Source organism: Somniosus microcephalus, chromosome 13 (assembly GCF_052327205.1).
Source record: "Somniosus microcephalus isolate GS21.2 chromosome 13, FLI_Smic_1.0, whole genome shotgun sequence".
In the NCBI taxonomy this organism is placed as follows: domain Eukaryota; kingdom Metazoa; phylum Chordata; class Chondrichthyes; order Squaliformes; family Somniosidae; genus Somniosus; species Somniosus microcephalus.
Genome location: NC_140999.1, coordinates 3,525,763 through 3,550,773, shown reverse-complemented (window position 1 = coordinate 3,550,773; position 25,011 = coordinate 3,525,763). Strand labels below are relative to the sequence as shown.

General features: G+C 51.4%; 1 protein-coding gene across 1 annotated transcript in view; it reads left to right on the top strand.

The window, feature by feature from the left end:
• Positions 1-17,128, top strand: part of tmem59l (transmembrane protein 59-like) — a 29,901-nt gene extending 12,773 nt beyond the window's left edge. The window contains exons 5-8 of the mRNA XM_086004350.1: positions 3,017-3,158; positions 13,641-13,758; positions 15,391-15,508; positions 16,848-17,128. Coding sequence (XP_085860476.1) covers positions 3,017-3,158; positions 13,641-13,758; positions 15,391-15,508; positions 16,848-16,997 — 528 coding nt within the window. The 3' untranslated portion in view covers positions 16,998-17,128. The remainder of the gene's footprint in view (positions 1-3,016; positions 3,159-13,640; positions 13,759-15,390; positions 15,509-16,847) is intronic.
• The last annotated feature ends 7,883 nt before the right edge of the window (positions 17,129-25,011 follow it).

Here is a 25,011-nt window from a genome sequence, read left to right as displayed (position 1 = left end):
AGTCCCGTTCACCCATCACCCCCTGTGCTCACTGCCTCGTGTCCTAACTCACACCCAGTCCTGTTCACCCATCACCCGCTGTGCTCACTGCCCCGTGTCCTAACTCGCACCCAGTCCTGTTCACCCATCACCCCCTGTGCTCACTGCCCCGTGTCCTAACTCACACCCAGTCCCGTTCACCCATCACCCCCTGTGCTCACTGCCCCGTGTCCTAACTCACACCCAGTCCCGTTCACCCATCACCCCCTGTGCTCACTGCCCCGTGTCCTAACTCACACCCAGTCCCGTTCACCCCTCACCCCCTGTGCTCAATGCCCCGTGTCCTAACTCACACCCAGTCCCGTTCACCCATCACCCCCTGTGCTCACTGCCCCGTGTCCTAACTCACACCCAGTCCCGTTCAACCATCACCCCCTGTGCTCACTGCCCCGTGTCCTAACTCTCACCCAGTCCCGTTCACCCATCACCCCCGTGCTCACTGCCCCGTGTCCTAACTCGCACCCAGTCCCGTTCACCCATCACCCCCTGTGCTCACTGCCCCGTGTCCTAACTCGCACCGAGTCCCGTTCACCCCTCACCCCCTGTGCTCACTGCCCTGTGTCCTAACTCGCACCGAGTCCCGTTCACCCCTCACCCCTGTGCTCACTGCCCCGTATCCTAACTCACACCCAGTCCCGTTCACCCATCACCCCCTGTGCTCACTGCCCCGTGTCCTAACTCACACCCAGTCCCGTTCACCCATCACCCCCTGTGCTCACTGCCCCGTGTCCTAACTCGCACCCAGTCCCGTTCACCCATCACCCCCTGTGCTCACTGCCCCGTATCCTAACTCACACCCAGTCCCGTTCACCCATCACCCCCTGTGCTCACTGCCCCGTGTCCTAACTCACACCCTGTCCCGTTCACCCATCACCCCCTGTGCTCACTGCCCCGTGTCCTAACTCACACCCAGTCCCGTTCACCCATCACCCCCTGTGCTCACTGCCCCGTGTCCTAACTCACACCCAGTCCCGTTCACCCATCACCCCCTGTGCTCACTGCCCCGTGTCCTAACTCGCACCCAGTCCCGTTCACCCATCACCCCCTGTGCTCACTGCCCCCGTGTCCTAACTCGCACCGAGTCCCGTTCACCCATCACCCCGTGCTCACTGCCCCCGTGTCCTAACTCACACCCAGTCCCGTTCACCCATCACCCCCTGTGCTCACTGCCCCGTGTCCCAACTCACACCCAGTCCCGTTCACCCATCACCCCCTGTGCTCACTGCCCCGTGTCCTAACTCACACACAGTCCCGTTCACCTATCACCCCCTGTGCTCACTGCCCCGTGTCCTAACTCTCACCCAGACCCGTTCACCCATCACCCCCTGTGCTCACTGCCCCGTGTCCTAACTCACACCCAGTCCTGTTCACCCATCACCCCCTGTGTTCACTGCCCCGTGTCCTAACTCACACCCAGTCCCGTTCACCCATCACCCCCTGTGCTCACTGCCCCGTGTCCTAACTCACACCCAGTCCCGTTCACCCATCACCCCCTGTGCTCACTGCCCCGTGTCCTAACTCACACCCAGTCCCGTTCACCCATCACCCCCTGTGCTCACTGCCTCGTGTCCTAACTCACACCCAGTCCTGTTCACCCATCACCCGCTGTGCTCACTGCCCCGTGTCCTAACTCGCACCCAGTCCCGTTCACCCATCACCCCCTGTGCTCACTGCCCCGTGTCCTAACTCACACCCAGTCCCGTTCACCCATCCCCCGCTGTGCTCACTGCCCCGTGTCCTAACTCACACCCAGTCCCATTCACCCATCACCCCCTGAGCTCACTGCCCTCGTGTCCTAACTCACACCCAGTCGCATTCACCCATCGCCCCCTGTGCTCACTGCCCCGTGTCCTAACTCACACCAAGTCACGTTAACTCATCACCCCCTGTGCTCACTGCCCCGCGTCCTAACTCACACCCAGTCCCGTTCACCCATCACCTCCTGTGCTCACTGTCCCGTGTCCTAACTCGCACCAAGTCCCGTTCACCCATCACCCCCTGTGCTCACTGCCCCGTGTCCTAACTCACACCCAGTCCCGTTCACCCATCACCCCCTGTGCTCACTGCCCCGTGTCCTAACTCACACCCAGTCCCGTTCACCCATCACCCCCTGTGCTCACTGCCCCGGGTCCTAACTCACACCCAGTCCCGTTCACCCATCACCCCCTGTGCTCACTGCCCCGTGTCCTAACTCGCACCCAGTCCCGTTCACTCATCACCCCCTGTGCTCGCTGCCCCGTGTCCTAACTCACACCGAGCCCCGTTCACCCATCACCCCCTGTGCTCACTGCCCCGTGTCCTAACTCACACCCAGTCCCGTTCACCCATCACCCCCTGTGCTCACTGCCCCGTGTCCTAACTCACACCCAGTCCCGTTCACCCATCACCCCCAGTGCTCACTGCCCCGTGTCCTAACTCACACCGAGTCCCGTTCACCCATCACCCCCTGTGCTCGCTGCCCCGTGTCCTAACTCACACCCAGTCCCGTTCACCCATCACCCCCTGTGCTCACTGCCCCGTGTCCTAACTCACACCCAGTCCCGTTCACCCATCACCCCCTGTGCTCACTGCCCCGTGTCCTAACTCACACCAAGTCCCGTTCACCCATCACCCCCTGTGCTCACTGCCCCGTGTCCTAACTCACACCCAGTCCCGTTCACCCATCACCCCCTGTGCTCACTGACCTACACTGGCTCCCGGTCCGGCAACGCCTCGATTTTAAAATTCTCATCCTTGTTCTCAAATCCCCCCATGGCCTCGCACTGTGATTCAGTCTTTTCACACTCTCTGCCTCTCTGTCACTGTCTGTCTTTTTCTCTATGTCTATATCTCTGTTTGTTGTTCTGTCTCAATATGTCTCTTTATCTGTGTGTCTCCTTCTCCTCCCCTTACCCCCTCCCCCTCGGACTCCCCCACTCACTCTTTCCTCCCCCCCCCGCCCCCACCTGCGTTCAATGTCTGTTCTCCGCCCCAATAGGCGCACCCGGAAATCGAGTTCCCAGCTCCAGAGTTGCAGGCCGCACGATCCGATGTGGCGGAGATTCCCCGGGAATGGATTCCCGGCAGCCGCAAGGAGGCGTGGTCAAAGATGGTCCCCGGAACGCTGAAACCGCGCACAGGTGAGCTGGCGAGGCGATGGGGACAGCGTTCTGGAACATCCTGTCCCACGAGCGGCAGCCAATCACGTCGCTTGTCAAACAGGTGTAAATGCTCAGATGCAGTTAAAGATCGAACGAGCTTCCATTTACACAGCACCTCATCACGGCCTCAGGACGTCCCAAACAGCTTCACGGCCAAGGAAATGCTTTTGAAGTGTAGTCACTGTTGGTTTATGGGTAAAGGCAGCAGCCAACCTACGCACAGCAAGATCCAACAAGTAGCCATGAGGTAGATGGTCTGTTTTTGGTAGTGGAAGGTTGTGTTGGTCAGGGGACCCCTGTTCTTCATAGAATAGAGTTTGTGGGATCTTTTACATCCACCAAAATAGGCAGACGGGGCCTCAGTTTAACGTCTCATCCGAAAGTCGGCACCTCCGACAGTGCGGCGCTCCCTCAGTACTGCCCCTCTGACAGTACAGCACTCCCTCAGTACTGCCCCACCGACAGTGCGGCGCTCCCTCAGTACTGCCCCTCCGACAGTGCAGCGCTCCCTCAGTACTGTTCATCTGATAGTGCAGCGCTCCCTCAGGACTACCCCCTCCGACAGTGCAGCGCTCCCTCAGTACTGCCCCTCCGACAGTGCAGCACTCCCTCAGTACTGCCCCTCCAACAGTGCAGCACTCCCTCAGTACTGCCCCTCCGACAGTGCAGCGCTCCCTCAGTACTGCCCCTCCAACAGTGCGGCGCTCCCTCAGTACTGTTCATCTCACAGTGCAGCGCTCCCTCAATACTGCCCCTCTGACAGTGTGGCGCTCCCTCAGTACTGCCCCTCCGACAGTGCGGCGCTCCCTCAGTACTGGCCCTCCGACAGTGTGGCACTCCCTCAGTACTGGCCCTCCGACAGTGCGGCGTTCCCTCAGTACTGACCCTCCGACAGTGCGGCGCTCCCTCAGTACTGACCCTCCGACAGTGTGGTGCTCCCTCAGTACTGACCCTCCGACCGTGTGACGCTCCCTCAGTACTGACCCTCCGACAGTGTGGCGCTCCCTCAGTACTGACCCTCCGACAGTGCGGCGCTCCCTCAGTACTGCCCCTCCGACAGTGCGGCACTCCCTCAGTACTGCCCCTCCGACAGTGCGGCGCTCCCTCAGTACTGCCCCTCCGACAGTGCGGCGCTCCCTCAGTACTGCCCCTCCGACAGTGCGGCGCTCCCTCAGTACTGCCCCTCCGACAGTGCGGCGCTCCCTCAGTACTGCCCCTCCGACAGTGCGGCGCTCCCTCAGTACTGCCTCTCCGACAGTGCGGCACTCCCTCAGTACTGCCCCTCCGACAGTGCGGCGCTCCCTCAGTACTGCCCCTCCGACAGTGCAGCACCCCCTCAGTACTGCCCCTCCGACAGTGCAGCGCTCCCTCTGTACTGCCCTTCCGACAGTGCGGCGCGCCCTCAGTACTGCCCCTCCGACAGTGCGGCGCTCCCTCACTGCTGCGCCGAGAATATCAGCCTGGATTATGTGCTCAAATCCCAGAGTGGGGCTCAAACCCACGACCTTCTGATAGTTGGGAGAGTGCTTCAGACAGAACCAAGCTTTTACAGGGGTGGGGGCGGTGGGCCACTGCTATTATGTCCATGTATAATTGAGACACGGACAGCAGGAGTTGATTTAAACAAGTCTTTACTGAATGGAGTCAGGGGTGGTCACTGCCGGTACTGCAGTCTGAGACCAGTTATTCTCTTAAAGGTACATACACAACAATTCCTCCCCTTTTAGATAAACAGTACATAACATTCATTTAACAACTAATGATAACTAATTACAATCACAATTACGGTTGCTAGATACATTGGTTGAGTTTAAGCAATTATAAGTTCAGTCTTTGAGGAGGCTTCCTGATTCTGTCTGGATAACGCCTCTTTGGGGTATCAGGTTCTTCTGGCAAGGTTGAGTCGGGATCAATGTCGTTGTTTGGTTCATCTGCTTCCAATATCACCGATTCTGCGGTAGCTGCAATTGGTATGTCGATTTCATTGCCAGGTGTATCAGATCGTGGTGTGGAGTTGACGTTTTCCAGTGACTCTAGAATCTGGTCAGCATGGCGTCTTACAATGCTCTCTCCAACGTCCACGGTATACATGAGAGGTCCTTGCCGTGTACAAATCGTTCCTGGCTGCCATTTCTCAGTGCGGTAGTCCCGGGCCAAAACTAGTTGACCTATCTTAAAACTCCTGGTCGGCCTTTCATTCATATTCTGAAACTGCCTGTTCTCCACGTCTCTTCGGACGTTTGGCTTAACCAAATCCAAGCGGCATCGTAGTCTTCGATTGAAGAACATCATGGCTGGAGTTTGGTTGGTAACCTCATGTGTCGCATTCCGGTAGGCAAACAAGAAGTTGTCCACCTTGTGTTGTAGGGGTATATCTTCATTACACGTTGCCTTGATAGCCTTCTTGAATGTTTGAACAAACCTCTCGGCCAATCCATTAGTGGCTGGATGATATGGGGCAGATGTGTAATGCTTAACACCATTGTTCTTTACGAACCTCCGGAACTCTTCAGACACAAACTGTGGTCCATTGTCAGAGCAAATCTGTTCAGGCAGCCCATTCCTGGCGAATATGGTTCGTAAAACTGTGATAGTTTTTTCTGTGGTGGTTGAGGACATTTTTATTACCTCTGGCCACTTTGAATGTGCATCCACCGCAATTAAAAACATCGAGTCCATGAAGGGACCAGCAAAATCAATGTGCACCCTTTGCCATGGAGATGAGGGCCACTCCCATGGATGTAGAGGAGCTTGTGGTGGGGCGTTTTGGACCTTCTGGCATCCTGCACAGCTCTTGGTCATCTCTTCGATTTCTCTATCGATTCCCGGCCACCACACAAACGCTCTGGCTAAGTTCTTCATTTTTACCCCACCCAGATGACCCTCATGAAGCTCATTGAGCACTCTATCCGTCAACTTAGGTGGAATTACTACTCTGGATCCACACATCAAGGTTCCTCTGCACACTGACAGCTGTTCTCTTCTCGGCGAGAATGCTGGCAGCAGTGGTTCGCCATGTGCTGGCCATCCCTTCACCGTTAAATCATAGACCCGGGATAGTGTCGGGTCATTTCGTGTTTCCTTTTCTATGTTTGCATTCGTCACAGGGAGACATTCGACTATGGTCGAGTGGAATATCTCCATTGGATCTACTGCAAGGTCTTCTTCCACCGTCGGCAACGGTAGGCGCGACAATCCATCAGCATTCCCATGCTGTTTAGTGCCTTTGTACTCGATGTCATATTGGTGTGCCCCTAGGAAAAGGGACCACCTCTGCAGCCGTTGTGCTGTCATTATTGGTACGCCTTTCTGAGGGTTGAAAATGGAGACAAGAGGTTGATGATCAGTTAGTAGAGTAAATTTTTGACTGTGCAGATAGTGATTGAACTTCTTCACCCCCCACACTAGGCTGAGGGCCTCTCTGTCAATCTGGGCGTAGTTACGCTCGGCAGAAGTTAACGAGCGTGACACAAAACCTATCGGCCTCTCTAAACCATCAAGGAATTTATGTGACAGTACCGCCCCAATGCCGTAGGGAGACGCATCACACACCAGTCTGATCGGCAGTGCTGGGTTGTAGTGAGCCAATACTTCTCTTGAAGTGATTAAGTCCTTACTCTTCTGAAAGGCCCGCTTACAGTCATTGCTCCATTTCCATGCTACTCCCGTTCGTAGTAGGGCGTTCAGTGGGTGCAGAATTGTGGACAAATTCGGTAAAAACTTATGGTAGTAATTCACCAATCCGAGGAATGACCTCAGTTGCGACACATTTTCAGGCGCTGGGGCCTTAACAACCGCTTCAATTTTGTCAGGGGACTTGTGTAACCCCTCTTCATCAATCACGTGGCCACAATACGATATCTGTTTCTTAAAAAACTCGCACTTGGGGCGGTTGGCTCGTAGCCCATGTTCCCATAGTCTAGTGAGCACCTGCTCTAGGTTGTTAAGGTGTTCACTGTCATCTTCACCTGTCACAAGGATGTCGTCCAAGTAACACTGAGTCCCCAGAAGCCCTTGCAGGACTTGTTCCATCGCTCTTTGCCATATCGCTGGAGCCGACGCCACTCCGAATACCAATTGATGATACTGGTGAAGACCTTTGTGAGTGTTTATCATGAGATACTTCCTAGAGGATTCTTCAACCTCCATCTGCAAATATGCTTGTGCTAGGTCAATTTTTGTAAAACGCTTTCCTCCAGATAGTGAGGCGAAGATGTCTTCTATCCTTGGAAGAGGATATTGTACTGTGTGAAGGACTGGGTTCACCGTCACCTTGAAGTCCCCACAGATGCGAACCTTCCTTGGCTCCTCAGACTTATTGCTTAACGTTTTCTTCATGATAGGAACGATGGGTGTCGCCCACTCGCTCCAGTCGACCTTAGACAACACGCCTGCCTTCTCCAGATTCTCCAGCTCTACCTCGACGGCTGGGCGAATTGCATATGGTACCGGTCTTGCTTTGAAAAACTTGGGAATTGCATTCTCTTCTATTTTTATCGAGGCGGTTACGCCTTTAAGAGTGCCCAGTTCTTGTTGAAATACCTCTTTGGCGTTAGCTAAGATTGTTGACAATCGTCCAGGAGTGACGTCTTCATCTTTTTTATCATCCACCGTCATTACATGAATGGAGTGCCAATCTAAGCTTATCTTCCTGATCCATTCACGTCCCAATAACGGTGGTCCACCATTTTGCAGTATGTAGAGATACAATTTCTGTATTTTCTTGCCGTTGTATTCGACAGGCACCCTTATTTTTCCTCTGGGGTATACTTTTTGCCCCGTATACGTCGTCAAGACGATGGATGTCTCTCTCAAGGGTATGTGTGAGAATAGCCGCTTGTAGTCTCGTCGATTCATGACGGTTAGCACTGATCCTGTATCCAATTCCATTTTAACTTGGGACCCTGCTATCGTGAGGGTGACCCAAATGGTTCGGTGATCCTCTTTTGCGATTACATTGTGAAGTTTGAGACAGCTTAGTCTCTTGTTCCCGGGTTCACTATCGCTCATCTGGTCTTCGGAACTACTGTCCGTCATCTTTTGTACTTTCTTGTACGGTTCCTTAGTAGCCTTTTTGTTGTCGTTGGTCTTCTTCCCAGACCTGCAAACTCGTGCAATGTGTCCCATCTTTCCGCATTGCCTGCATATTTTGTCCTTGGACCAGCAGTCCTTCTGGTCATGGTTAGTTCTGCCGCAGCGATAACATTTTGCAAATCCCCGTGTCATTTCGTGGGTGCCGTATTCCTGTGGCTTTTGTTGTATTTCCGCAGCTCCCCTGGCTGCTGCTTCGGACGATACTGCCACGCTGAAAGCCTTATAGATACATAGATACATAGAAGATAGGAGCAGGAGTAGGCCATTCGGCCCTTCGTGCCTGCTCCGCCATTTAATGAGATCATGGCTGATCCTTTAATTCAGTATCCCGTCCCCGCCTTCTCTCCGTAACCCTTAACCCCTTTTGCCCGTAGAAATATATCTAATTCCCTCTTAAATATATTTAATGAGTTGGCGTACACTGCCCTCTGTGGCAATGAGTTCCACAGGTTCACCACTCTCTGAGTGAAGAAATTCCCCCTCATCTCTGTCCTAAATGGTTTAGCCCTTATCCTTAAATTATGTCCTCTAGTTCTGTTCTCACCCGCCAAGGGAAACATTCCTTCTGCATCCAGTCTGTCTAGACCTGTCAGAATTTTATACACTTCTATGAGGTCCCCTCTCAATCTTCTAAACTCCAGTGTGTACATCCCTAAACTACATAGTCTCTCCTCATAGGTCATTCCCGCCATTCCTGGTATCAGCCTGGTGAATCGCCGCTGCACCCCCTCCATGGCAAGAACATCCTTCCTCAGATGAGGCGACCAAAACTGTACACAGTACTCGAGGTGTGGTCTCACCAGTGCCCTGTACAGCTGCAGCAAGGTATCCCTGTTCCTGTATTCTAACCCTTTTGCTATGAAGGCCAGCATACCGTTTGCCTTCTTGACCGCCTGTTGCACCTGCATGCTCGCCTTCAGTGACTGGTGTACAAGAACACCCAGGTCTCTCTGTACTTCCCCCTCTCCCAATCTATTGCCATTTAAATAATAATTTGCCCTCCCGTTCCTGCACCCAAGGTGGATAACTTCGCACTTGTCCACATTATAGTGCATCTGCCATTTATCCGCCCAATCGCCCAGTCTGTCCAAATCGCTCTGGAGCTTCCTGGTCTCTTCCTCTGAGCCCACCCCACCTCCTAGTTTAGTGTCGTCTGCAAATTTGGAAATGCTGCATCCGACTCCCTGATCCAGGTCATTAATGTAAATTGTGAACAGCTGGGGGCCCAGGACAGATCCCTGTGGTACCCCAGGGGTAGCGTCAGCTCTTTCTCTGAGAGTAACTTCTTCTGTGTTCCTTCACTCAGGAGTCCACAGACAAATTTGTCCCGTAGGGTATCTGCCAGTCCTGCTCCGAACTGGCAGTGCTTTGATAGCTTGCGTAGTTCCGTAAGGTACTCAGCATTGCTCTCATCTTTATGCTGAGTTCTCCTGTGGAATTTAAATCTTTCTGCTATCAGCAGCGGTGCAGGGTTTAGGTGTTCCTGTAGGACAGCAACAATTTCGTTAAAACTCTTCGCCTTCGGTTTGGCTGGAGTAATCAGGTCCCGCAATAGGCCGTACGTTCTAGCGCCCATTAAGTTTAGCAATACCGATGCCTTTTTCTCATCGGCTATTTTGTTTGCCTCGCAATATACCTCGACTCTTTCCACATACGTGGTCCAGTCCTCTATTGTATTATCAAAGGCAGTGATACAGCCAGTCTTCGGCATCTTGAAAATCTAAAATGGCGCCTCCCGCACTTTGCCTTCTTCCCCGATTTAACAAAATGGCGCCTCCCGCGCTTTGCCTTCTTCCCCGCAGATTAAGATGGCGCCTCCCGCGCTTTGCCTTCTTCCCCGCTGTTGCTAGCGCTGCTTTCTGCGGTTTCCGTTGCAACCTGCAGCTCCTCGCGGTTTCCTGCGCGTTTAATATTTCTTTTTTTATTATTTTTCCCGTCGTGGAACAACCCTGTGGGACTCTTGCCTCCCTCTTCTCGGGTCTGTACGCAGCCCGGCTTCGTAGCACCAGCCGCGCCCTGTCTGCTCCACCCTCTCTCACTCTCCTCTTCCCGACAACGCTGCTCGGCCCTGTTGCAAGCGACCCGCTCGAGTTCGCGACCGCCGCAGCCCAGGAAGGATCAGTGTACTACCTGCCACCAGCCTGATTAGCTGAAGCACCGTCGACAGGAACCAGGCCCCACTCTCGACAGCTTCTCCTGCAACCTTCAACTCCGCTAACACAGGGCGGATGCCCACGGTCGACGCCCGTTTCTACTGCTTCTTTCTTCCTTCTGGCCTCGACCTCTGCTCACTTCGCTACAGGAATGGATCCCAGGAGGTGGTGCAGGCTGTAGGTAAGTTCGTATCTGCTCGTCGCCAGTATTATGTCCGTGTATAATTGAGACACGGACAGCAGGAGTTGAACAAAACAAGTCTTTACTGAATGAAGTCAATCGGGAAACTGAAACTACAGAGGCTCACTGGCGCTTTTTATACAGGGGTGGTCACTGCCGGTACTGCAGTCTGAGACCAGTTATTCTCTTAAAGGTACATACACAACAACTGCGGCCACAGAGAGAAGGTGGTCAATGAGGCACAAACCCACAATTATTACCTAGAATTACATAGAATATACGGCACAGAAACAGGCCATTTGGCCCAACCAGTCCATGCTTCACTCGAGCCTCCTCCCGCCCCTCTTCATCTCACCCTATCACCATATCCTTCTATTCCTTTCTCCCTCATGTGTTTATCCAGCTTCCCTTTAAATACATCTATACTATTCGCCTCAACCACTCCCTGTGGCAGCGAGTTCCACATTCTCACCACTCTCTGGGTAATGAAGTTTCTCCTGAATTCCCTATTTGATTTCTTGATGACTATCTTATATTTATGGCCCCTAGTTTTGTGGTGTGCTGCAACTGCAGCATGTGGGAGTTTTGGAGAGCATTGTGATCCTGGACAACCACGTTTGCAGTAAGTGCCTGCATCTTGAGAAACTTCAGCTCAGAGTTTTTGAGCTGGAACCTGAGGTGCAGACATTGCGGGGCATCAGGGATGGGCAGAGTTACCTGGACACTCTGATCCAGGAGGCAGTCACACCCTTAGGTTAGGTAGTGGTACAGGTCTGGTTAGTGGTCAGGGACAGGAGGGCGTGACTGCAACTCAGGCAGGTAAGGGAACCCCAGGTGCAGTGCTGGAGGAGCCTCCGCCTGTGCCCTTGTCCAACAGGTATGAGGTTCTTGCTGCCTGTGTGGATGAGGGAAAAGCCTGCAGGATGGATGAGCAGGCTGACCATGGCACCATGGTGCAAGAGGCCATTCAAGTGGGGGGAGTGAAAGGAAATGTAGTTGTGGTAGGGGACGGTATAGTCAGGGGGATAGCTCCTGTTCTCTGCAGCCGCGACCGGGAGTTCTGAGGGCTGTGTTGCCTGCCCGGTGCCAGGGTTAAAGACATCTCCTCGCGGCTGGAGGAGAACTTGGAGTGGGAGGGGGAGGATCCAGTTGTCGTGGTCCACGTAGGAACCAACGACATAGGTAGAACTAGGAATGAGGTTCCGCTGAGGGAGTTTGAGGAGCTAGGATCCAAATTAAAAAGCAGAACCTCAAAGGTAATAATCTCTGGATTGTTACCTGAGCCACGTGCAAATTGGCATAGGGACAAACAGATTAGAGGTTTAAATGCGTGGCTCAAAGAGCGGTGTGGGAGGAAGGGGTTTCAGTTCATGGGGCACTGGCACCGCTGGGGAAAGAGGGAGCTGTTCCGTTGGGACGGGCTCCACTTAAACTGGGCTGGGACCAGTGTCCTGGCGATCCAAATAACTAGGGCAGTCGACAGGGCTTTAAACTAATGAAGGGGGGCGTGGGAGGATTCAGGAAAGAGTAAATTTAAAAGCAGCTAGAGAAATGTCAAGGCTCTGGAGCAGAGTAGAGTTTGGGGTAAAAATAAGCCGAGTGGGTCAGGAAGGGACAGAGAGAGTAACAAAGGTCATAGGGCATCAGTGACTGAGGTGACATCAGGGAAAAATAGAAATAAGTCAAAGCTAAAGGCACTATACCTGAATGTGCGAAGTATTCGCAACAAAATAGATGAATTAATAGCGCAGATAGAAATGAACAGGTTTGATCTAATAGCCATTATGGAGACGTGGTTGCAAAGTGACCAAGGTTGGGAACTAAATATTCCAGGAATACTTAACTTTTAGAAGAGATAGGCAAAGTGGAAAAGGAGGAGGTGTAGCCCTGAGAATAAAGGATGGGGTAAATGGTATGTTGGCCTTTATTACAAGAGGATTTGAGTATAAGAGTAAAGACGTCTTACTGCAATTATACAGGGCCCTGGTGAGACCACACCTGGAGTATTGGGCACAGTTTTGGTCTCCTTACCTAAGGAAGGATATACTTGCCACACAGGGAGTGCAACGAAGGTTCACCAGACTGGTTCCTGGGGATGGGGGATTGTCCTATGAGGAGAGATTGAGTAGACTAGGCCTATTAGTTATAATATTTCCCACATTACAACAGTGACTCCACTTCAAAAGTACTTCATTGGCTGTAAAGCGCTTTGAGACGTCCGGTGGTCGTGAAAGGCGCGATATAAAGCAAGTCTTTCTTTATATTCTCGAGTTTAGAAGAATGAGAGGTGATCACATTGAAACATATAAAATTCTTACAGGGCTTGACAAGGTAGATGCAGGGAGGATGTTTCCCCTGGCTGGAGTGTGTAGAACCAGGAGTCACAGTCTCAGAATAAGAGGTCGGCCATTTAGAACTGAGATGAGGAGGAGTTTCTTCACTCAGAGGGCGGTGAATATTTGGAATTCTCTACCCCAGAGGGCTGTGGAGGCTCAGTCGTTGAGTATATTCAAGACAGAGATCGATAGATTTTTGGTTATTAAGGGAATCGAGGGATATGGGGATCGTGCAGGAAAGTGGAGATGAGGTAGAAAATCAGCCATGATCTTATTGAATGGCGGAGCAGGCTCGAGGGGCCGAATGGCCGACTCCTGCTCCTATCTTCTATGTTTCTATGTTCTGGTATCATCCTTGTAAATCTTTTTTGCACCTTCTCTAGTGCCTCCATACCCTTTTTATAATATGGAGACTAATTATTTGGCACTAAATGGACTCTGGCACACCAGAAGGAAAGATCAATGTGTGAAATGGGACAGCGGAGTGTGACCGGGCTGGGCATTTTTCTGAGGTAGAATTAGGCGTGATTGAGACCTCACACTGCCCTTCCTCTGGTCCGTGCTGAACTATGCCTGACCTGGGCACATAGATTATTACAACCTACTCTCCAGCCCCCCTGTTACTCTCTGTAACTCACAGGCAGTCTGGTCCCCGGGAGTGTAGCTGCTACCTCACAGTCTTCCTCATTCCTTGTAGCTGTGCATGAAGGTGTGGAGAAGAGCGCGAGAGCGAGACCGGACCCAGTGTTGAAACAAGCGTTTACACATCGAGAGGGGTCTCAGTCGCAACACGACTTCCTGGGCTGCATGTCACGGTATGAGAGCTTACTGCTTGTCCAACGTTGCCCGGAGCCTGACCCAGGTTTAAGGGTGTTGTAACCACACTACTGACAATCCCACGTGGGGAGAGTGTCTGCCCGATGTGGGGAGCACACACACTCCCTCCAGAACCCGTCTGGTCCGGAGTATCGTAACACCGACCCATCTGTTGCGGTTGCCCCACTTGCGTCTTCCCCAGGACGAAGGCCAACAGATTACGCAATGACGTTCGGAGGGAAAGGGGCGACCGGACCGAACCGGTTGAACGATGGGGGGAGGGGCATAGATTCCAGCGTCTGGAAAGAAGCAGGATTCGGACTCGAGGAAGCGGTGGAGATCGTTTATCCAGCTCCTTTGTTAACGGTTCTAGGGCCAGACCCTCGGTGCTGAGACACGCCATTGAGTGAGACCGGCCTTTGCTTTCGGCTTGTGGCATCAGACCGCTCTGGGAGTTTCCCCCCCTCTCTCTTCCCGCCCCCCACCCCCGCAGTGTGTGTGTGAACTGACTGCCTGGAGACAGTGTCTCCTCCCCCCGCTGCTGGGCAGCTGCATTGTCAGAGGCCCTGGGGTGCGTGCGGGAGAAAGTCTCACAGTTTACAGCCGCGAGCTCCTGGCGTGGAATGTCACCGGCTGGAACTTGCGCCGGGAATTCAGCCTCTGACGTTCAGTGAGCCCCAAGGGATTCCCGCTCCCTTCAAATAAATGGGTGGGAAATTCCTGGTACACGTTCTCAGGAGCTGCAGCTTCTCATTGTGAGGGAGATTTTGTAAAATTTGCCCTTTAATACCTTAGCATTCTCTCAGAAACATCTTAAATAAACTATCCCACAAACAGCAATAAGATAATGACCAGAAAATCTGTTTTTAGTGATATTGATTGAGGGATAAATATTGGCCTCAGGACACCGGGGACAACTCTCCTGGTCTTCTTTGAAATAGTGCCAGATGAGGGCCTCGGTTTAGCATCTCATCTGAAAGACAGCATCTCATCTGAAAGACGGCACCTCCGACTGTGCAGCACTCTCTCAGTACTGCCCCTCCAACAGTGCAGCGCTCCCTCAGTACTGTCCCTCCGACAGTGCAGCGCTCCCTCAGTACTGTCCCTCCGACAGTGCAGCGCTCCCTCAGTACTGCCTCTCCGACAGTGCAGCGCTCCCTCAATGCTGCCCCTCCGACAGTGTGGTGCTCTGTCAGTACTGCCCCTCCGACAGTGCGGCGCTCCCTCAGTACTGCCCCTCCGACAGTGCAGCGCTCCTTCAGTACTGCCCCTCCGACAGTGCGGCGCTCCCTCAGTACTGCCCCTCCGACAGTGCAGCGCTCCCTCAGTACTGCCCCTCCAACAGTGCAGCACTCCCTCAGTACTGCCCCTCCAACAGTGCAGCGCTCCCTCAGTACTGCCCCTCCGACAGTGCGGCGCTCCCTCAGTACTGCACCGTGAGCGTCAGCCAAGATTTTTGTGCTCAAGACTCTGAAGTGGGATTAAACCCACAACCTTCTGGCTCAGAGGCGACGTGCTGCCCACTGAGCCACGGCTGACCTGTATGGATGATGGCGGATTGCTGTGGGTTAAGAAGGTAAAATGCCGTGGGTACAGAGTTTGTGACCTGCCCTGTATCTTGATACCCTCAGGCGCTCGGGGCTGCCTCGCTGGATCCTGGCAGCCTGCCTGGTGCTGTCGATCGTGGTCATGTTGTGGCTGAGTTGTGCCAGTTTAGTGACTGCCCCGGATCAACATGTGAAGTCACAGGTGAGTTGCATAATTTCACAGCACAGAAACAGGCCATTCGGCCCGACTGCTCCGTGCCGGTGTTTCTGCTCCACACCAGCCTCCTCCCACCCTCTTCATCTCACCCCATCACCATATCCTGCTCTTTCTTTCTCCCCCATGTGTTTATTTAGCTTCCCCTAAAACGCATCCCTGCTATTCGCCTCAACCACTCCCTGTGGGAGCGAGTTCCACATTCTCACCACTCTCTGGGTGAAGAAGTTTCTCCTGAATTCCCCATTGGATTTATTAGTGACGATCTTATATTGATGGCCCCTAGTTCTGGTCTCCCCTACAGGTGGAAACATCTTCTCTACGTCTACCCTATCGAACCCTTCATAATTTTAAAGGCCTCGATCAGGTCACCCCTCAGCCTTCTCCTTTCTAGAGAAAAGAGCCCCCGCCTGTTCAATCTTTCCCGATAGTTATAGCCTCTCAGTTCTGGTATCATCCTTGTAAATATTTTTTTTGCACTTCTCCAGTCCTCTATATCCTTTTTGTAATATGGCGACAGAACTGTACACAGGGAAAAAAAAGAACTTGCATTTCTATACTGAGGCGGGAGATTGTGGATTGCAGGTAATTACTGACCTGGCACAATCCCTTCTGTCCTGGGAGCCGCTGAATATATTTTCCGAATTACACAACTATCTATTTGCAGCTTTACAAACCGATAGAAATACGGATTGAAGGTCTGTGAGATAGTTGATACCACACAGTGATAGAGATACTCAACGCCAAAACCTGCCCTGGGAGTGTTTGATGGGACAGTGTAGAGGGAGCTTTACTCTGTATCTAACCCGTGCTGTACCTGCCCTGGGAGTGTTCGATGGGGACAGTGTAGAGGGAGCTTTACTCTGTATCTAACCCGTGCTGTACCTGCCCTGGGAGTGTTTGATGGGACAGTGTAGAGGGAGCTTTACTCTGTATCTAACCCGTGCTGTACCTGCCCTGGGAGTGTTTGATGGGACAGTGTAGAGGGAGCTTTACTCTGTATCTAACCCGTGCTGTACCTGCCCTGGGAGTGTTTGATGGGACAGTGTAGAGGGAGCTTTACTCTGTATCTAACCCCGTGCTGTACCTGCCCTGGGAGTGTTTGATGGGACAGTGTAGAGGGAGCTTTACTCTGTATCTAACCTGTGCTGTACCTGCCCTGGGAGTGTTTGATGTGGACAGTGTAGAGGGAGCTTTACTCTGTATCTAACCTGTGATCTACCTGCTCTGGGAGTGTTTGATGGGATAGTGTCACTTGTCCCTCTGAGTGTTCTGTCTCTCACCCTCTCTCTCTCTCTCTCTCTCTCTCTCTCTTGTTGACTTGCAGCCTCTGAGCATTAACGGTGATCAGGAGGGTGTGGAGAAGATCCCCTCGTACGGACTGACTCCCCTCATCGCCGTGACACTGGGGGACCAGGAGGAGGAGGATGTGGGGCCTCTGCCTGTGAAAGTGGATCTGAGTAAAACCCTCATCTAGAACTTATTGTTTCCCAATTTAAGGAGACAGTCCCGTCTTGCTTGCTCGAGATACTTTTCCAAAACAAAATTGAGAAATATTAACAGGATTTCCCCCACTTAGCCCTTTATTAAATCATTCCGGCACTGTCACCCAGTGAAAGGACTCCTCAGGATTACACCTTCTAGAATCTAACGTAATCAATAGAACGTTAAAAATCTCTAGACGCAGAATTAAAATCTGACTGCCCAGGATCCCAAATTCCTAATTCTTTATTTCGAGTCCTAAAGGAGGAGTTTGCAGGATTCTAGGATGACTTCAGATCCCTCTGGATCTTATTGTGACCTGACCTGACCTGGCCTGACTACGTGTTCTCAGTGATGTGGTCCGAAAGGGACCCCTTTACTGAGCCCCTCATTCGATCTTTGGTCGTTGTGACTGTGAAGGAGTGAGTTTAGGGGGAGGGGGATCTGAGTAAGGTCTCTCTATCTCCGAGGCAGTGATGGGTTTCCTGGGTTAGAGGCTATTGGGTTCTGATGGGACAAATGATCCTGACCAAATTGGCAGCAATTCGAAGTGTTTGCCCTGCTCTAACACAAAACGCTTTCTCCAGTTCCTACTTTGAGGCCGCCAGTCCCAGCAAGCACTGGGAGGGCTTCACAGCGGGATTCTGTAGCGAGTGCTTGTGTATTCCATCCTGTGTCTGTGTTAAAATGTCAAACACTGCCCGCGGAGAATTGGCCACGGTTGAGGGTGGGAGGGAGTGGTGAGTGGTCCACGCAGACTGGCAGAGAGGAGGGTTGGACAAGAGACAGAAGACCTTTCAATTGACCAGATGTCCATCGGGACACAGCCTAGTCCAGAAGGGGGGGTCTTGTATAGGGAAGGGAAAGATTGCAACAATCATCCCAGGTCTGTGCCTACTGGGCACAGGAGGCTGTAACCTGCATATCCTTAGTTGGGGGGGAGGGAGGGGGTCTGATTAGGTTTGGAGCTGCGTGTGTTGGGTGATGGGTTTGGACTCGTGTGGACGGGAATATTTTGAGCTGTACGGATGGATGTGGAATTACGATTTGAGATGGGTGTGTCATTTCAATACAGGGCCGGAGAATAAATAGTCTGATGGCCTTTTGGGAGGGGCTGTTTGTTGGTGGGGCAATTTTGGGTGAGGTGCATAAAAGAGCAAAATCCCCAGTTCCCTTTGGGATTAGATTGTGGGTAATCCCCTTCCCTCCATTCCTGGACCAGCTCGAGAAGGCGAGGGTCAAACCATTGGCCTTCCTGCTGACGGGGGATGTGTTTGATCGCTTCCTGCCCTCCCCCCACAAGCAAACCCTCTGCAGATGTGTTTTTGTATATGGCGAGGATGGTATGGCTATTGAGTTTCCAACTTGATTTGCTGTAACTGGGGGAGAGAGAAATGAAACCCCAGATGAAATGGGACCTTGTGATTGGGCAGTCCAGCGCGCGGTGGCAGCGTTAGTTGAGCGGGAACGCCTAAGTTTGACATCAAGGACTTTGAGGGAACCAATTTTATTTGATCAAGTCTTTCACCCCCTCAAATAAATGGTGAGTTGCCTCTAGTCTGGTCCAATTATCCAAGAGCCTTTAATGATAAACGGCAAGTGCACGGGACATCTCTCGTTCCCCGACTTCTTGGGAAGACAGGGATGTCGCTGCCTTTTGGGTTCCATGGGCACCGGAACCTACCGGCACCTCACCAAAGGGGCCGAGAGCTGTTTGACTGTGAAGGGCATCGCCGCCAAGCCTGTTCCTACGAGTAAATGGAGTTAAGAGGCAGATCAGCCACGATCTCATTGAATGGCGGAACAGGCTCGAGGGGCTGAATGGTCTCCTCCTGCTCCCGTGGCCTCGCCTGAGGTCCCCGCTGAGTAATGATCGGGGGTAAGAACCCTGACGGATTACCCCCTCCCCTCCTCACGCAGGCCAGCTGTGCTCTAACTGAGACTGGCTAGTTCAGCAGAGATCAGATGTGGGGAACCTGGGACTCAGTATCTCACCTGTCATGCTGTCACTCATTGAGCCATCTTGGTGCTCCTGGTGTGCAGTATTTAGAAATGAGCTGTCAGGCGGCACATCATTCGCTGGGTCACTCGGGTCTTCTCCCCATTTAACTTTTAATTTAATTTATTGTGAATGTTCCTGAGCTGGTTGGAGCTTGTACACACACGCTCTCTCTCTCTCTCAATCTCCCTCCGTCCCACTCTGTCTCACTTTCTCTGTCTCACTCTCTCTCTGTCTCACTCTCTCTCTGTCTCACTCTCTCTCTGTCTCACTCTCTCTCTGTCTCACTCTCTCTCTGTCACTCTCTCTGTCACTCTCTCTCTCTCACTCTCTCTCTGTCTCACTCTGTCTCTCTCTCTGTCTCTCTCTCTCTGTCTCTCTCTCTCTGTCTCTCTGTGTCTCTCTCTCTGTCTCTCTCTCTCTGTCTCTCTCTGTGTCTCTCTGTGTCTCTCTCTGTCTGTCTGTCTCGCTCTCTCTCTCTCTCTCTCTGTCTTTCTCTCTCTGTCTTTCTCTCTCTGTCTCTCTCTCTCTCTCTCTGTCTGTCTGTCTGTCTGTCGCTCTGACATCGCAGTCCTGTGCGGGAGGGAAGATTTCAAATAGGGCCGAGCGCCTGTAATCTCAGCCTCAAGCAGAGTCTGACTGTAGGCAGGGTCTGCACCGTGTGTTTGAACTCCTTCCTGGGGGTGAGGGAGCCAGAAGTTGGGGGGGGCGGCGGGGGGCACGAGGGACCAATGCTGGGATTTGGAGCAGGCAATGCGAGGGACAGAATCCATGCCTGTTATTTGATGGAGACTCTTCCCCGCTCCCCATCGCCCCACCATGCTTGACCCATGCGGTCTGTGGCCATTGTGCAGGCTATGGCTTTGCTGCCTTTAGGCTACGGCCCAACCTCGGTCCATGCAAAGTTTGAGGCATGCCGAGGAGAATTCCTTTTCCTTTTCGAAGCCCTCCTCTCCCTGGAGGCTGCGACTCTCACTGGGTCAAGTTCCGCTGGTGCCACTTGCGTTGCCCGAGAGGCCGTTCTTTATGTATCAGCAGGGTGCTCGACTGTGGGGGCTTCACACCTAAGCTCGATCCCGTCCTCACTCGACGTGCACTGACTCACGCACACTTTCCAGGGGGTGTTGCTGGGTGTTATTCAGGAGTGGGTCGCCCCCGGGCTGGTAGCAGATGGGAGCCACTGACACCGACCGGCTGAGCTTGGCTAAGCTCTGTACAAACCGGCGATGGGACCCTGGAGCTCCCTGGTCTCAGTACCACTCATTGCCACGTCGGGAGAGTCCAGTGCAGGAATACTTTAAAACAGACACATTAACACCCAAAATAACAACAGAAAATGCTGGAAAAACTCAGCAGGCCAGGCAACATCCGTGGAGAGAAAATAGAGTCGACGTTTCGGGTCAAAACCCTTTCTCAAAACTGGACAGGAAATGAAATAGATCGAAAGGCCAGGCTGGGAGAGAACAAACGAAGTGAAGAGACATTAAGAGGTATTCAAAACCAGACGAGATGGTGATAGGACTAGTGGAGACAAAAGACGGCTCTAGATTAGGTGTGAAATGTGCTGGCAGAATGGGAGACAGCTGCCATGTGGGAGAGAGGAAAAAGAGGGGGGTGGGGAAAGGGCCAAAAGAAAGATGTGGATAAAAAATATATAAAAATGTAATGGGGGCCGAGGTTATGATCTGAAATTGTTGAACTCGACATTGAGTCCGGAAGGCTGTAAAGTGCCTAATCGGAAGATGAGGTGCTGTTCCTCGAGCTTACGCTGAGCTTCCGTGGAACAATGCAAGAGGCCGAGTACAGTGAGGTCCGAGTGGGAATGGGGCGGTGAATTAAAATGACAGGCGACCGGAAGCTCGGGGTCCCCCTTACGGACCGAACAGAGGTGTTCTGCAAAGCGGTCACCCAATCTGCGTTTGGTCTCCCCAATGTAGAGGAGACCACATCGTGAGCAGCGAATACAGTATACGATCTCGTCTGGTTTTGAATACCTCTTAATGTCTCTTCACTTCTTTTGTTCTCTCCCAGCCCGGCCTTCGATCTATTTCATTTCCTTTCCAGTTTTGATAAAGGTTTTGACCCGAAACGTCGACTCTATTTCTCTCTCCACGGATGTTGCCTGGCCTGCTGAGTTTTTCCAGCATTTTCTGTTGTTATTTCGGATTTCCAGCATCTGCAGTATTTTGCTATCACATTAACACCCAAAGTTCTCTTTAAGAAAACTGAAATGCTCTGTGTTTAACCCCATTGTTGGAAGGTCTGGGGGACTCTCATGTTCATCAGTGGGAGGAGCTGCACACATGTCTTTATGGAGGTGATTGTTCATCGGGTCAGGGAGAGGGTTTAATGGGAACAGAACTGGGTCTTTGCTGAATTCGACATGTTTGATCTGCCTTCGAGTCAGTGGCCGCAGCCTGCCGAGGGAGACGGGAGAGGCTTGGTCCTGTCCAGAGGTTTTATTTTAATTTTCTTTTTACACGATTTTCAGACACGAATGAAACACCGCATGCTCATACAAAAGCAAAATACTGCGGATGCTGGAAATCTGAAATAGAAACCGAAAATGCTGGAAATACTCAGCAGGGGTGGAGAGAGACGCAGCCCGACCTGATGGATATTTCCAGCGGTTTCTGTGTCTAGACCATGCTGGTGATGTGCGCAGAAGAAAATCCTCACGTTTCATTTTGTTTTTAACGCTTCCTAGTGTGCTTGTGTGAACAGACGTGTTAATCTGTGTGTAGAGAGGTTCATGCTACTGAGTACAGCCAGACTCTGCTGGATTCTGGCCCGGGTAACACAACATTAAACAGAGTAGATCATCCTGTGGGCTCTCTGCCTGAAGGTTCGAGCTGAGGGAATGGAGGCACCAGGTTTAAACTCGGACAGCGCTGGGCTCTTGCTGTGAATGCTGACCGACATCGTTCAGTCACTTCACCTTCCTTCACCCCCTGCCATCAAAGTGGAAGATTCTTTGGCTGAGTGAAGTCAGTGCATTCCGCTTTTCTCTTTTCAAATTTCCCCCCTCCCCTCCTGACGCTCACTGCACGGGGAGGGGGGGCGGGGGGTTCCACGGGTGCCAGCCACCCTTGTGTTTCTTAAGTCCTTAACCTGCTGAATAAACAGTGACTCTGTACAGTTACAGTGAGTGACCCTTACCCTGAATAAACAGTGACTCTGTACAGTTACACAGTGAGTGACCCTTACCCTGAATAAACAGTGACTCTGTACAGTTACACAGCGAGTGACCCTTACCCTGAATAAACAGTGACTGTACAGTTACAGTGAGTGACCCTTACCCTGAATAAACAGTGACTCTGTACAGTTACATTGAGTGACCCTTACCCTGAATAAACAGTGACTCTGTACAGTTACAGTGAGTGACCCTTACCCTGAATAAACAGTGACTCTGTACAGTTACAGTGAGTGACCCTTACCCTGAATAAACAGTGACTCTGTACAGTTACAGTGAGTGACCTTACCCTGAATAAACAGTGACTCTGTACAGTTACAGTGAGTGACCCTTACCCTGAATAAACAGTGACTCTGTACAGTTACAGTGAGTGACCCTTACCCTGAATAAACAGTGACTCTGTACAGTTACAGTGAGTGACCCTTACCCTGAATAAACAGTGACTCTGTACAGTTACAGTGAGTGACCCTTACCCTGAATAAACAGTGACTGTGTACAGTTACAGTGAGTGACCCTTACCCTGAATAAACAGTGACTCTGTACAGTTACACAGTGAGTGACCCTTACCCTGAATAAACAGTGACTCTGTACAGTTACACAGTGAGTGACCCTTACCCTGAATAAACAGTGACTCTGTACAGTTACAGTGAGTGACCCTTACCCTGAATAAACAGTGACTCTGTACAGTTACAGTGAGTGACCCTCACCCTGAATAAACAGTGACTCTGTACAGTTACACCGTGAGTGACCCTTACCCTGAATAAACAGTGACTCTGTACAGTTACAGTGAGTGACCCTTACCCTGAATAAACAGTGACTCTGTACAGTTACAGTGAGTGACCCTTACCCTGAATAAACAATGACTCTGTACAGTTACACAGTGAGTGACCCTTACCCTGAATAAACAGTGACTCTGTACAGTTACACCGTGAGAGACCCTTACCCTGAATAAACAGTGACTCTGTACAGTTACAGTGAGTGACCCTTACCCTGAATAAACAGTGACTCTGTACAGTTACAGTGAGTGACCCTTACCCTGAATAAACAGTGACTCTGTACAGTTACAGTGAGTGACCCTTACCCTGAATAAACAGTGACTCTGTACAGTTACAGTGAGTGACCCTTACCCTGAATAAACAGTGACTCTGTACAGTTACAGTGAGTGACCCTTACCCTGAATAAACAGTGACTCTGTACAGTTACACAGTGAGTGACCCTTACCCTGAATAAACAGTGACTCTGTACAGTTACAGTGAGTGACCCTTACTCTGAATAAACAGTGACTCTGTACAGTTACAGTGAGTGACCCTTACCCTGAATAAACAATGACTCTGTACAGTTACACCGTGAGTGACCCTTACCCTGAATAAACAGTGACTCTGTACAGTTACAGTGAGTGACCCTTACCCTGAATAAACAGTGACTCTGTACAGTTACACCGTGAGTGACCCTTACCCTGAATAAACAGTGACTCTGTACAGTTACAGTGAGTGACCCTTACCCTGAATAAACAGTGACTCTGTACAGTTACACCGTGAGTGACCCTTACCCTGAATAAACAGTGACTCTGTACAGTTACAGTGAGTGACCCTTACCCTGAATAAACAGTGACTCTGTACAGTTACAGTGAGTGACCCTTACCCTGAATAAACAGTGACTCTGTACAGTTACAGTGAGTGACCCTCACCCTGAATAAACAGTGACTCTGTACAGTTACAGTGAGTGACCCTCACACTGAATAAACAGTGACTCTGTACAGTTACAGTGAGTGACCCTTACCCTGAATAAACAGTGACTCTGTACAGTTACAGTGAGTGACCCTTACCCTGAATAAACAGTGACTCTGTACAGTTACAGTGAGTGACCCTTACCCTGAATAAACAATGACTCTGTACAGTTACACCGTGAGTGACCCTTACCCTGAATAAACAGTGACTGTACAGTTACACAGTGAGTGACCCCCTTACCCTGAATAAACAGTGACTCTGTACAGTTACAGTGAGTGACCCTCACCCTGAATAAACAGTGACTCTGTACAGTTACACCGTGAGTGACCCTTACCCTGAATAAACAGTGACTCTGTACAGTTACAGTGAGTGACCCTTACCCTGAATAAACAGTGACTCTGTACAGTTACAGTGAGTGACCCTTACCCTGAATAAACAGTGACTCTGTACAGTTACACCGTGAGTGACCCTTACCCTGAATAAACAGTGACTCTGTACAGTTACAGTGAGTGACCCTCACCCTGAATAAACAGTGACTCTGTACAGTTACACAGTGAGTGACCCTTACCCTGAATAAACAGTGACTCTGTACAGTTACAGTGAGTGACCCTCACACTGAATAAACAGTGACTCTGTACAGTTACACCGTGAGTGACCCTTACCCTGAATAAACAGTGACTGTACAGTTACAGTGAGTGACCCCCTTACCCTGAATAAACAGTGACTCTGTACAGTTACAGTGAGTGACCCTTACCCTGAATAAACAGTGACTGTACAGTTACAGTGAGTGACCCTCACCCTGAATAAACAGTGACTCTGTACAGTTACAGTGAGTGACCCTTACCCTGAATAAACAGTGACTGTACAGTTACAGTGAGTGACCCTTACTCTGAACAAACAGTGACTCTGTACAGTTACAGTGAGTGACCCTTACCCTGAATAAACAGTGATTCTGTACAGTTACACCGTGAGTGACCCTTACCCTGAATAAACAGTGACTCTGTACAGTTACAGTGAGTGACCCTTACCCTGAATAAACAGTGACTCTGTACAGTTACACAGTGAGTGACCCTTACCCTGAATAAACAGT